Raw genomic sequence first — 14,709 nt, forward strand, 5'->3', positions numbered from 1 at the left:
TCAGATGTCTATTTCAAAATATACAACGGTACTAAACAAATACAGGAATTGAAGACATGAGAATGACAAATGGCTAAGGGCCAAAAATAAAATATGACAGGATGAAAAAAAGTTTACTTTTATAGGTTTTCAAATATAAAATATTAATAAAATTATAGAAGTGCGTGTTGCCTTAGGGCGTCTATTCAATACATGAAAAAATTGGTCGATTTTTCAACAAAATATAGAAATATAATCTTTTAAGTAAAATTAATGTAGATACTATATTAAATTCAATTTAAAACTTTAATGAATTTTTGATCAAACAGTTGTATTTTTTAACAAAATACATGAAATTTAAACTAAAAATGAAACATTTTTTACCAAAAATAAAATAGTTGAATTTTCTGTTCAAAAAATTCATTTTCAACTAAAAATAAAAACTGGTTTTTAACAATATATCTAAAGTTTCAAACAGAATGATGAATTTTCAACTGAAATAATGAATCTGCAATTGGAATAGTTGAATATTGGACCAAAAAGATGAATTTCAACTAAAATTATGAATCTTTAACTGGAATAGTTTACTTGACAACCAAGAGGATCAATTATTAAACAAGAAAATTCACTTTTCACTAAATCAGAATTTTCAACAAAATAAATGATTTTTCAAATAAATACTTAAATTTTCTACTGGACAAATTATTTTTCAAATGAAAGTAAAAATTAATTTCCAACGAAACAAAGAAGATGAATTCCAACTAAAATTACGAGTACTTAATTGGAATAGTTGACTTTTCAACCAAAAAAAAAATGAATTTTTAATAAGAAAGATTAATTTTGTACCAAAAAAGTTGCAATTTCTAAAAAATACATGATTTTTCAATCAAATCGATAAATTCTACAACTGAAATGATTAAACTTCAACTGGAATAGATGAATTTAATACAAAAAAGATGAATTTCAACTCAAATTATGAATCTTTAAATGGTATATATGACTTATCAAGCAGTGAATTTTCAAATAGAAAAGATAAATTTTCCACCAAAAATGGAATTGTTAAATTTTCAGTTTTAAAGAACAAGATTTTTCAACATGATAGTACATTTTTCGAACAATGTGATGCATTTTAAACTAAAATTATGAATCTTCAAATGGAATAGTGGAAATTGGAAAAAAACTAATTTAAACTAAAATAATTAATCTTTAAGTGGAATAATTGAATTCTCATACAGAATGATCAATTTTGAATCACAAAGATTAATTTTTTACAAAAAAAATCGAATTTTGAACTAAACAAGATAAGTTTTCAACGAAAAAATGATTAGTTAAATTTTTAGTAATAAAAATTAATTTTTAACCAAAGAGATGAATTTTCAACTAAAATGAAGGGATATTCTGCTGGATTAGTTCAATTTTCAGTTTAAAAAGTTGATAAAAAAAAGAATTTTCAACAAATTAATTCAATTGTCTACCACATACATAAATTTTGTATTCAATTGATGAATTTCCAACCTGAAAAAACAAAAATTTTCAGACTTTTTCCAGGTATACATGAATTCCCTGACAATTCAAGGTTTTCCAGGTGATTAAACACCCTGATATTTCGGGTTCCAATTATGCTTGGAACCCGAAATATCTTTTTTATCAAAATGAATCATCGTGAAAGCATTAAATCGATGATTAAACCCCCTGTTTCTAAGAACTCTACCTTGCACGGAGAAAAAGATATCGCACAATGATATCGCAAAACCTCTGTATGGAAATAAAGCGCAATATGATAACGTACAAGCAGGTTCCGGAGCTTTTTAGGATATTATAATGCACTAATGTCGATTGGCCACTACTAGAGCCTACGTATATATAATATAATAAAATAATAATATAATGTAAAATCTTGCAATGTACGATATCACGATTTTACGCTATTATAATGTGATAATTACTATATATAGCGCAGGAATTACGGTATATAATGCTATTCTTGCGATATCGTTTTCTTCGTGTGGAGATATGAAAAAATTGTTCAAAAAAATGTTCGTATACTTGAATTTAAGAATTTGTGAAAGTATAAGTATGACAACTGAATAACGAGAAAAAGATTATTTCTATACTACATGATGGAAAATGTACTCAAAATGGAAGGTGAATATATATATATATATATTTCAATCCTCTTTGTTCCAGGGCGGAAACCCCAAATGTTCCTTATTTGACATATTCCTAGTATGTATCGATAGATAGTGTACTATATTACTTAAAATCGTTAAAAAAGGAATTTCGAAAAATTGGTCCTTATCCAGTTGTCATTCCCCTGTATTCAATTGAACTATGAAAGAGTTGGAGCTCGAGGACGGAAAAGACTATTACGCGGTCAACATGGGTCAATCTTTGTGCACCCGTTGTGCATACAGGATGAATTTTCTGAGACCGAAAATAGGATATGGGACACAGGACACATATATTGTCGTCATATCATCTGCACAATTTTAGAGAACAATAGAACTCATGCAGATGACAATTTCCCTCTTGAATAAAACCAGGTATTCTCACGTGGTTTGAATTTTTTATCAGCTTTATGGAGCTGTGAAAATTCTACATTGAGCCAATTCAGCTATCAACCAATCCGGCCATATTTATGTTAGAAAAAAAGTATAAATCCAATTTAAACAAAATACTATTATAACAACTTGCAATGAAGATAATTTATTCGGGAACTTTTTCGGATAATGAATTCTATTTTCAGAGTGAAAGCAAAAATTAATTTGCAAAATTCCCTGACTTTGAGCTCATTTTTCTCTTTCTAATTTTTCATTTTCCCTGACCATTTACATTTGAACACCAAAATTTTAATCTCGTAACATTTTTAATACCGACTATTTTATATCTGAAATAAAACAATCAAAAATTAAAAATTAGACATTCTTTAATTTATTATTCTCAGAGCTCCAGCCTAAATTACTTGAAGAAATTAAAAAAGTGTAGACTTAAAAACAATTCTACTTAAATTCTACAGAATTGGAATGAAATAGAAACAATATTTAATCCAAAAAAACTCCAGTCCTTTCGGCCAAATTGGAGTTAATTTTAATGAATTCAAAAGAATTTGATAAAATTTCTGAGAATTCAGGGTATGTTAAAAAAAGTAGAAGCTGAATTAAAAAAACACTAAAACAAATCCATTGAATTGAATTTATAAGAACTCAGTGGGGATTCTAAAGACATTCAAATTAATTGCTAAAATTGGTTGAAAATCTTTTAAAGTCTTTGAAACCCTACCTTCGAAGTATGTAATATTTTTGTGCTTACAATATCTAAAACTTCTTGTGAATAAATTGCTTGATATACATGAAGATATTATAAAATCCCCTGAAATTCTTTGAAATATATTTCCTAAAAAAAAAAAAACATTGAAATGATCTCAAATCTTATATCCATGGAATATTTTAGAATTCGCTAAAATATATGTAAAATCCTTTCAAATCTTTTAAAAGCCCTTGACACTGTTTAAAACTCTTGAAATTTCGTTACAATATTTGACAATACCCTAAAATTTTTCAAATTCTTCGGAATAACTTCAAATTAATAAAATCTATTAAAAGTAACCAATATATTTCAAATCCTTAAAAATATTTTGAAATCCCTTGAAATTTTTTAAATCTCGTATAATTTTTGTGGAATTGAAAAAAATACCATAAACTCTTATAAATCCTTCAGAATTCCTTTAAATTATTGAAATCAGTGAAAAACTCCTTGGATTATTTTTAAATTATTATATTATTAATATTAATTAATTAATAAATTATTATATTTAAATCCTGTTGAAAACTTTTAAAATCATTTGTAACTTTTTAAAGCTCTTACAAATGTCTTGGAATCTTTTGAAATAACCTAATATATTTAAAATCTTTTGAAATTCCTTGAAATATTTGAAAACTTTTGAAAGTTTGTCAGAATTTTAAAAAATACCCTAAAATTGTTCAAATCCTTCGGAATTCCTTCAAATTAATTAAATCTATTAAAGAATGATCTGCTATTTAACCCCCTACCGCCCTTAAAACTTTCTTTTTTTTCTGAATTTTGAGATATTTAGGCATATTATTCCAATGGCGGAGTGTATATAAAACTAAAATTCTAGCTCATTACCGTCCTGACTTTCATGTAAATCCTTGCGTTAAAAAATTCTGCTCGTCTCAAAGTCATATTTAAAAAAAACTCAAGTCTTCCAAACGTTACATATATGTCACTGTGGGCGGTAGAAGGTTAAAATTTTTTCATATATTTTCAAATCCATTGAAAATTCAATTAAAAACTCCTTGGAACCTCGAATTATTCTCAAAATATGTCAAATCCTTTGAAATCCTTTTAAATGCCTTGAAACTTTTTGAAGCCCTTACATTTTTTTTGGAAATTTTAAAAATACCCTAAAATTGTATAAATCCTTCAGAATCCAAATGATTAAAATCAGTCGAAAATTCATTGGATTCTTAAAATATCCTAAAATCTTTAAAATTTTTTTAAAATCATCGAATATGTTTTCCTAAAGTCCTGGAAAATTTATTAAGATACCTTGAGAGCTTTTAAAATCTCTTAAAATTATTAAAATCCTTGAAAATATTATAAAATCCCGTGAAATCTTTTAAAATATCCTAAAATCGATCTGTATGTTCCGCAATTCCATTAAATTATTAAAAACACCATAAAAATGGTTTTAAATCCTTGAAAATTCCTGAAAAATTTTTGTAATTTCTTTAAAATATTTCAAATCCTTTGAAACATTTTAAAATCCCTTGCAACTTTTAAAGGTTCCTGAAAATTCATTGGAATAAAAAAAATTCTCCCCCAAGATCTTTCAAATTCTTTTAAATATTTTAAAAAACATTCAAATAATAAATGGTAGAAAAATGATTCCTTCTGTCTTACGGTTACGGCAAAATAAAAACAAATTAGAGCTATAATAGCTCGTTCCGGACGTAAACAGGCAGGGTCACATGAATAATTTCTGTTTTTTACTTGGACGCATGACGCAATCTGATGAAACTAATGCGCTGAGCGCGAACCCTTGTGCTGTTTGTTACGCTTGACTGAGACCGCTTCTCTTTTAACCCCACGGCTATTTACATCATTAAATCACCGAGGCTTAAATTCTAGTAACGACTTAAATGGGATTTCCAATGCATTTAATTCTATTATAAATGGTTTGTAATCGCCTAAAATAATCTGAAATATTTCAAATCCTTTGAAATCTTTTAAAACTTTTTATGGCTCTTGAAAATTCCTTGAAATTTGTTAAATACCCTAAAATCTATTAAAAATTTCTTAGAATCTTTCAAAATATCCTAAAAGATGCCAAAAGAATTCAATGGAATTCAGAAATACCCATAGATCTGACTTTATCTTTAAAAATGTCTAAAAATGTATTTGAAAAACACGTGACTAAAAGTGATTGTGAGGCAGCCCTGATTATTCTTGACAATTACTTAAAATGCTTCTTAGAGAAATTCCATAACTTTTGCTAATTTTATATTCAAAATTTACAAATTTTCCTAGCCAAAAAAATCCCCCGACTTTTTCCAGATTTTTCCTGACCTGCGGCCAACCTCAATTTAAAATATTCACGTTTCAAAATATTCGAAAGTCTGTCACATATAATATGCCCTTACATACATTCGAAGGGTTTATAATTTGAAAAATTAATGTTTTATGCTGGAATTTTGAAAATTTGTTTAAAATATATAAGGATACGTCTGTCTGATTTACTTGAGTTTCTAAATAGTTTAAATAATGCAATTCTAATAATCTGATTTTAGCCACGACACCACATTCCTGTTCTCAGTCACATTCCAAATTAAAAACTAATAAGCCAGACGTGCTCTTATATTTTGAATCATATTCCAAAATGTCTTCACAACCTTTTCATTTTTCTAAATAAAGAACATCCTATAGCCTTAAAATAAATTAAATGGTATCAATTATTTCATATTTTAAAGAATTCAGATTCACGATGCAGAAACGTGAATTAGAATGTTTTTTCTTTTATTTTTTTGGTTGAAAGAACGCACTATGAAAAACTGGATTTCATTGTCGTAAATTGTTCGATTTTATATCAAACTAGTTCGTTCGTTTGAATCCCGAACCAAATCCGGCGAGAATAAAGAGACAACTTTGAGGCATACTTCCGAAATGAATCAATTAAATTTATGACGTCATAGTCGTAAAGTGATTTTCGTGTTTGGAATCGACAAAGCCTCCCCATGCCCATTTACTATCTTTACGAGGAACGCTGTATATCCAATTTGTTCGAGATTTTCGCTCATACCCTTGAACATATTGACATAAATATATTTTACAAAGGACTTTTATGTATGCATATTGACATACTATCGCCATGTGACAAAATGTATAACTCAACGAAAATGAAAATAATAACTATTTTACGGTTCACAGTGACAGAGTGTTCAGCAAAATTTCGCTGTCAAATCCCCGGATTTTTCGGATGGCAGGAAGAACCTTTGAAGGCATATCAGGGCGGCAATGCCAATAGCACTGAAAAGTTTCTTTGTGGTAGTAAGTTAAACTTTTTGTCGAAAATACGTTTTATTTACTGTAAATTATTTTTTTCAAATTAACATTTACTTGATTGGAAATTCAACTACAGTGAAACTCTTCTGTACCGCCGATTTTGAGGCTAGCGGTGAGTGGGAACTAACTCATTATAGCCCGCTCCGCTTCTGTTTGTTCACACCCGAGTGCTCGCCTGAGTGACAACCGCAGACCCCGCGCAGCTTCTGTTACACCAACCTGCGACGCGGTGTCGATTCACGGAAGGGCTATTAAAGGGTTTCATTGTGTTTGATTACAAAATTAGATAAAGTTTCGTCTAGCCCTTCCCTCCGATTTTTTTAAACTCCGTATACTCATGTATTTTAACGCGCTGATTACGAAAATAGCAGCGAAAATTGGCGCAAATTTGAGTTTTCTGATAAAAACCATAAAAATCCCATAAAGTCGAAAAGCGAAAGGGAGTTGACCAACAGTATTTCTGTGTTCCGAGAAAGGGCCGCCTTTCCGCCCACCTCCCCCAGAAGCTGGAAAGGGGAAGGGGTTCGTCCAACATTATTTTTGAGGTCAGAAAAATACATCCGTTTTTGGCAGGGGCTAGGTATTACATTTTCATCCTTATCATCAAATATCTCGAAAACTTGTACTCGTACAAAAAAATGGATCAAACATAAAATACGCAGTTTGACTATCAAGGGGAAGGCCTAAGGTTCGAAATTCAAATTGAAGTCGCTTAAGCATCATTCGAAAGATTATCGAATTTCATTTGACACTTGTGGCGGCTTTTTTGTGAGTGGAGTCCAGTTTTGAAATATTAATTTTTGAAAATTTCTGCTATCTTCACTGATTAACTAGTATCAGTCACACGGCATGCTCCTCACCCAGCGGCGCTGGCCTGGTGCTAGCATATGGTGTTGCAACTCCACATCTGTGGCGTTCGAATCTTTTAGCTAGAATTTTTTTTTATGTTTGTCCATTAGATAGCAGAATTTGCGTCACTTTAATTGATTTTGTCGCTTTAAAAACGCCCACGTGTTACCAAGAGCAACAACGGTAAGAATTTGAAAAAAGAAAGAAAAAATGGATTCATTAATAATTATTAATTGATACTTTTTTTAATAATTACACAAGACTCTAACTTTCAGTCAAGTGTCGGGGGTTGCCTTCAACTGGCCTTGGACTGATTTCGGGAGGACAGAAAGGTAAACAGTGAGGGCCGCTTGACTCGTTTCCAATTTAAATATATATATTTGTATATTAACAATTTATAATATATTTTTATAATAAAAAATAAATGAATAATTATTAGTAATGATTAATTATTAATTTATTAATAATTAATTAAAATGGATAATACTAATAATTTGAATTTGTTTATTATGTAAAATTATTATGTACAATTTCTAGCCGAAAGATTCAAATCCCACAGCAGCGGAGTCGCAAGCACACATGCTACCACCAGGGCAGCGCCTCTGAGTAAGAGACGTGCTGTTTGACTGATACTAGTGAATCAGTGATGGTAGCCGCAATTTCCAAAAATGAATACGTTCTAGAAAACCGGGTTCCACTTAAAAAAAAGCCATGACACATGTCGAATGAAATTCGATGATCTTTCGATAATCTTTCGAATAATTAATATTCGATCATTCTTGAGATAACGTGAAAAACCATGAGTTTTATGGGGGCCCTTTCATTTCCACCCAGAAAATCAACTTTCCGCCAATTCTTACTATGATTTTTGTAACCAGCGCGTTAAAATACATAAATATACGGAGTTTCAAAAAATCGGAGGTAAGGTAAGGACTATTCGGAACTACATCCACAAATTTATATATTTTGTTCAGAATTTGTCATAAAAATCCTTTTTTTAAATTGCTTGGATAAATATTTATAATTTTAATTAAAAATTAATCTCTTTGGTTGCAAATCTAAATACTTTATAAAAAATTAATTTTTTGTTTGGTTAAAAATATATCTTCATTAGGTAAATATAATTTATTAAACAATTTAAAATGGCAATTTAACTAATCTATTTAGGATTAAAAATTGAACTTCATCAGTTAAATAATTAAACCACTTGGTTAAAAATTGATGTAATTTGTTGAGAATTTGTATTTTTTAGGTAGAAAATAAATTAAATTAATTTTTTCGTTGAATATTTATCATTTTGTTTAAAATTGTATCTCTTTGGCTGCATAATGAATATAAAATTACTTTGTGGAAAATTAATTTTCTTTTTGGGTTAAAAATGAACTCTCTAACTGGAAATTTAACTATTTGATTGAAAAATGTTTTATAGACAATTTCTTTTTTTTATTGAAATATTTTTTTAAATGAAAATCTAACTATTTCAATTCAGGTTGAAAATTGATCAATTGAAGTTAAATAATTCAACCGCTTGGTAAACAATTGATGCAATTTAGTAAAAATTCGTTGTTTTTTTTTGCAAGAAATAAATCTTCTTGGTTGAAAATTGAATTGTTTGGTTATAAAAAACTTCATTTTCATCGTTAAATATGTATAAAAATTATTATGTTCAAAATTATTGTTTTAACTAAAAAATTAACTGTTTGTTTGAAAATTCAACGTTTCGGTTAACAATGAAATTTTCCGTTAAAAAATTCATATTTTGTAATTTAAAATATAAAAGTTTTGTAGAAATTTAATCTTCTTGATACAAAATTCAAATATGTAGTTGGTAGAACATTTCAATTTATTGTAGCAATTTTTTTTATTGAAGAATAATTTTTTTAAATGCAAATTTAACTGTTAAATTTTATGATAAAAATTGATGTTTGTTAGTTAAATAATTCAAGTATTTGGTAGAAAATTTATGTACTTCGATGAAAATTCTTTTTTTTTGTAGAAAATTAATCCTATTGTTTGAAAATTTCATTATTTGGTTAAGAATGTACATATGTACTTTGTTGAGAATTTTTCTGTAAAAAAAACTTAATTTTCTTGGTTAAATATTTCGAAGTGTCTCATCGTCCTGAAACCAAGAAAATTTAATAAAAAAAATTTCAACAAGACATACATTTTTAACCAAATAACTGAAAAAAAACAACTGCTTAACAACAACAAACATATGTGCATTTTTAAACAAATAGTTGTATTTTCAACTAAAAATATTCATTTTCTATCAATAAAATACGAATTTTTTGAAAAATTATATACATTTTCAAATGAATTAAAAAATTTTCAATTAAAAAAAAAAATTTCTACAAACAAGTGGAATTTTCAGCCAAATATTTTACACCTCAAAATATACATTTTTAACGAAAAAATTTATTTTAAATCAAACAATTGAATTTACAACAAAAAAAGGATTTTCCAATAAAGTAGTTTAATTTGCAATCAGATCACCAAATAGTTGAATTTTTAATCACGCAGGTAAATTTTCTACCAAAAAATCAATTTTGACCGAAAAACATATTTACATTTTTAACCAAATAGTTTAATTTTCAATGAAAAAGATGATAACATATTTTTAACCAAACGATTAAATTATTTAACTAAAAAATATTTAAAAAAATTAATTTTTAACCAAACACTTTAATTTTCAATCAAATAGAAAAATTTCTAGTCAAAAAATAATTTTTTTATCAAAAAAAATTAATTTACAACAAAATAGTTAAATGTGCAACCAAAGAGATTAATTTTTAAGCAAAATTTAAATATTTTCAAGATGTAAAGACGAATTTGTTATGAAACAGTTAAATTGTAAGCCCGAAAAAAACTAATTTTCAACAAGGTACTTTCATTTGCAACCAGAAGGATAAATTTACAAACAAAATTATAAATGTTTAGGTCGTATCTAGTTGTCCCGAAAAATGGGAGGGGGGGGGGGGTGGAGTGGAAAATGAGATGAACTAGTCGTCCTGAGAATTCGGGATGACTAGGCGAGCTTATCGAAAATATTTGACTAGTCATCCCGAATTTCGGTACGATGAGACATTTCGTAAACATTTATATATCTTGTTGAGAATTTTTCCTTTTTTTCAACTTAATTTTCTTGGATAAATATTTATACTTTTTTTTTTAATTGATCTCTTGACGTGCAAATTGAACTAATTTATTTAATACTAGTTTTTTTTTTAATAAATATTTTAACTGGAAATTTTCGTCTTTTTGGTTTGAAATTTGAGCATTTTTTATAACTTTGTTTTCCCATTGACTGAAAAATCTTTTTAGTTGATGAAATGGTTCATATGAAAGTAGATGTCATTTCGATCTCAAAAGAACAATAGTTTCAATTTTTTGCTGACACGGGGTTCCAAAGTGCTTGAGTCGGCTTTGCTTCCGGTACCCCACCCTTGGTACTTTGAAGCGAGAGTGTGCGGTCTACTCTAGGATGCTGTCAGGGACGAAGTCAAGAAGACATTTACGCCACAAAAATGTAGATGTTAATCAATCATCCTCCGAAATTTAAAAGAGAATGCCACGTTTTTTTTCTAACGCATGTCGCAGGTGCATTATTCGAGGACCGCCGTGCAACAAAAAACAAACTGCTCGCAAAAATCTTTATCGTGAACCGGTATTATACTTTTACTCTATACTCTACAGCGTCCCACATGACAAAAAAATCTCTTCAGATGTCAGATATATATATTTATATATATATTTTTTTTAATCATCACAACACTTTACAAATATATGACACTTGACGTATTAAAAAAAAATACAACATTACGATAAGGAGACAGATAATGATCTGCATGTATTTAATTTTACTAAAATAATATTGTTAAATAACAATTTCTGATAGATAAAACTATACAGTAAATTACTCTTATACATAAACAATTGCCTGTCTTTCAAGTTTGTGGCTTTTATATGAAAATTATTGTATTTTTATGAAAAGTGCAGACGCGACCGGATGACATCGATTAGTAATAGTTTACAATTTATTTTTTGAGTTTGTCCAGCATTGCATAATTGTAAAAAATTCATTAAAATAATCCCGAAAGATTTCTACATCTCTGACAGGGAATATATTCTTCGCTGGACCATAAATTAATTGTCAATTATAGAGCCGAAAAGTTTTGATGGAAAAGCGGAAAAATGAGACGTATGTTTTTATAGAAGGTAGAGATTGTGCGGAGGGCGTGTAAAGAGCTCAGAAAAAGTTTTTTGAAAAATAAGATACTGCTGAATGTTATGGTGGTCGTGTATTGTTGTGAAAAACAGACAATGAAAAATTAATAATTATTACTTACTTGTTCTTGTTCGACAGTTAACGCGGCCGCCATTTTGGCTCGACGACGAACAAACTGGTTAGAACTTACGCCCCCTGTATCTCAGACATGAAACTAATTGTCACGTTCAGGTTTGTTTTCAGTAATGCTTCATTTACAGATAATTTTTTTATTTGCAAGTATTATGTGTACAGATTGCACAGCATTTTTTATATAAACAATAAGCATACACAATTAAGACATCTATATTCGTTTATTCATTATATTATTATTTATTCTACATTTCTTATTTATTCATTACTCTAATTTATTTAATTTATTTAAAATACAGTAATTTTGGGTATATTTAATTCTTTGTAAATACTATATATATATCAGGGTGGCCAAGAAACTTCAATTTCAAAATTCCCTGATTTTTTCTAATTTTCACGTTCCCTAACCAATTATATTGAAAGACAAGCATTTTAATTTGCAGCATTTTTATATCAGGATTTTTTGTGAATGGAATAAAACAATGAAATTTCAGATTACATTTTTTTTTAATTAAAAATTTGTTTTCTAACAAAAAAGACGACTTTTCTACCATCTAAAAGATGAATTTACAATCAGCGAAATAATGAAATTCACTTCCAAAGAAAATAGTTTGCATTTTTAACTAAAATAATCGAATTTTCAACCTACAAAAACATACATTTTTCACTAAATGGTGAAATTTCATACAAAAATGATTCAATTTCAACCAAAAATAATTGCCTTTCCAATAAATCAATTTATGTTTTTAGAAGCCAGTTGAACTTTCAACAAAATACATGAATTTTTGACTAAAAAAGATCAATTTAAAACCCAATATGGAATAATTATATTTACAGTTAAAAATTATTCTTCAACAAAATAGGTAAATTTTCAACCATATAAAATGAATTTTGTACTATAATGACGAATCTTCGATAAAATATTAATTTTCTACTAAACAGTTGAATTGTAGACATTTTAAACTAAAAAAGAATGATTTTGGACAACAAATGAAAAAGTCATATTTTTTCTTGGAAATTTAATTTGTACAAAAATGAAAAAAAAAACAACAAAAAACAGATTTTGAACTGAAAAAGATAAATTTCCAACCAATTAAAAAGAGGAATTTTCAACCTTAGTTCTTGGATAGGTTTATTTTCACAACAATTTTTTTGCCTGATTAATTTGAAAAGGGGCTTGGTAAACTAAAAAGCTAATTTTAAAACATTCATTTATCAACGCTTTTTCCAATTTTTTCAGTTTTTTTTCATTCTGAATGTTTCAGATATGAAGGATGTAAATTTTTAATTTTAAACGCTATGCAGGTGACATTGTATCATTTTTCAGTAATTCAAATAAAAAAAGTTCAATTCTAAGCCTTCAGAATTTAGAAATGGTTGACTTTATTTTTAAAATTGGACATTTTTTATTTTAAATACGGTAGTATAGTTTAAAAATACACAGTTGAATTTTGTAGAAAATTTGTTTGTTAAAAATTCCACTGAAAAATGCTATAGAAATTTTTCTTTAATTCTACTGTTGCATTTTCAATAGTTGAATTTTGTAGAAAATTTGTCCGCGGATAATTAAAAAAGAATTAATTTTCAATAAAAAGATGAAATTTCAATTTTCAGTTTAAAAAAATTAAGTTTCAACTAGAAAAAAAATGAATTTTCAAACAGAATGTATACATTTTAAACCAAATAAATAATAAAATGTTATACTTTAAAAGATGAATTTTTAACAAAAAATGAAAAAGTTAAATTTTCAGTTTAAAAATTAATTTTCAACAAAATAGTTAAATTTTTAACTAAAGAGATCAATATTCCACCAAAATGATGAACCTTCAATGAAAAAAATCAGTTTTCCACTAAGACAGTTCAACTTTCAAATAAGTATTAGAAAGCGCCTTGGAATTTTGGATTCCAAATTTAAATTAAAATTTTTGAAGAACTGGACCATGTTCCAATAGTTTAAATTTGAAAATTATCCACCATTAATCTTAAAATTGTTTAATTTCAAATTCTTATTCAAGAACAAAAGCGCACTTTCAATTTTGTATTATACAATTTTTAACGAATTAAATTTGAAAGTTATTGCCAAGATTTTCGTGTTTTCGAGGTTAATTTTGTATTAAAAAAATAAAGTAAGAAAACTTATTTATTCAGGCTTTTAGTGTAAAATATTGAAAGCTTATAATATTGTGTTAATGTAAATTTAAAACTATAAAATTGTCGACATTACATGTTAAAATCAATTATTTAACTAAGCACTGATTTTAATGATTTTTTATACTATAAAATAAAATAATTATTAAACGATACAGTTTTTAAAGATTTGAAAATGAATTGAACCATTTTTTATATTTCGATATAAAATTGTTTTGTTTTCAAAATTTTTAAAGTTTGAATCTGAAAGCTTATTAATTAAGATATAGCATTGTTTAATTTACACATTTGAAATATATATAATAATTAAAACAATTTTGATTTTCGTATAATATAATAAACTTAAAAGGTTAATGACTCTACATGTTGGAAATTGAACAATTGTGATTGTAACAGATTTAAGAAATTTTATTATTTTTACAAAAACCACTGAAAGTAACATCAGTAGTCAAAAAGGTTAAAAGCTTCTTTTTAATTTCAAAAATATGTTAGTTACCAATTATTAATTTCATTTTGTTGTACAATTTCGAAAATTTAAAACTGATCCCAAAGTGTTTTTAAATTTTAAGTAACAAAACGAACTAGCGTAAGCAACAAAAGCATCTGCGAACCAACTTCATGTTACGAACACTTGTCTAATATTATTATCAATAATATTGAAATTAAAAATTTTGTTTAGGAAACAAAAATTAAAAATTTTTTTCGTACTCGATATAATAAACTGACAAAAAATAAAACCATTAAGTAATTTCATTCGATTTAATCATTTTTCACGTGATGTTTAGACCCCC

General features: G+C 27.3%; 1 protein-coding gene across 1 annotated transcript in view; it reads right to left on the minus strand.

The window, feature by feature from the left end:
* LOC117167615 (tyrosine-protein phosphatase non-receptor type 9) overlaps window positions 1-11,796 on the minus strand; it is a 102,455-nt gene extending 90,659 nt beyond the window's left edge. The window contains exon 1 of the mRNA XM_033352677.1: window positions 11,760-11,796. Within this exon, the coding sequence (XP_033208568.1) occupies window positions 11,760-11,792 (33 nt within the window). The 5' untranslated portion in view covers window positions 11,793-11,796. The remainder of the gene's footprint in view (window positions 1-11,759) is intronic.
* Window positions 11,797-14,709: the final 2,913 nt, after the last annotated feature.

Source organism: Belonocnema kinseyi, chromosome 2, assembly GCF_010883055.1.
Source record: "Belonocnema kinseyi isolate 2016_QV_RU_SX_M_011 chromosome 2, B_treatae_v1, whole genome shotgun sequence".
Classification (NCBI taxonomy): Eukaryota; Metazoa; Arthropoda; class Insecta; order Hymenoptera; family Cynipidae; genus Belonocnema; species Belonocnema kinseyi.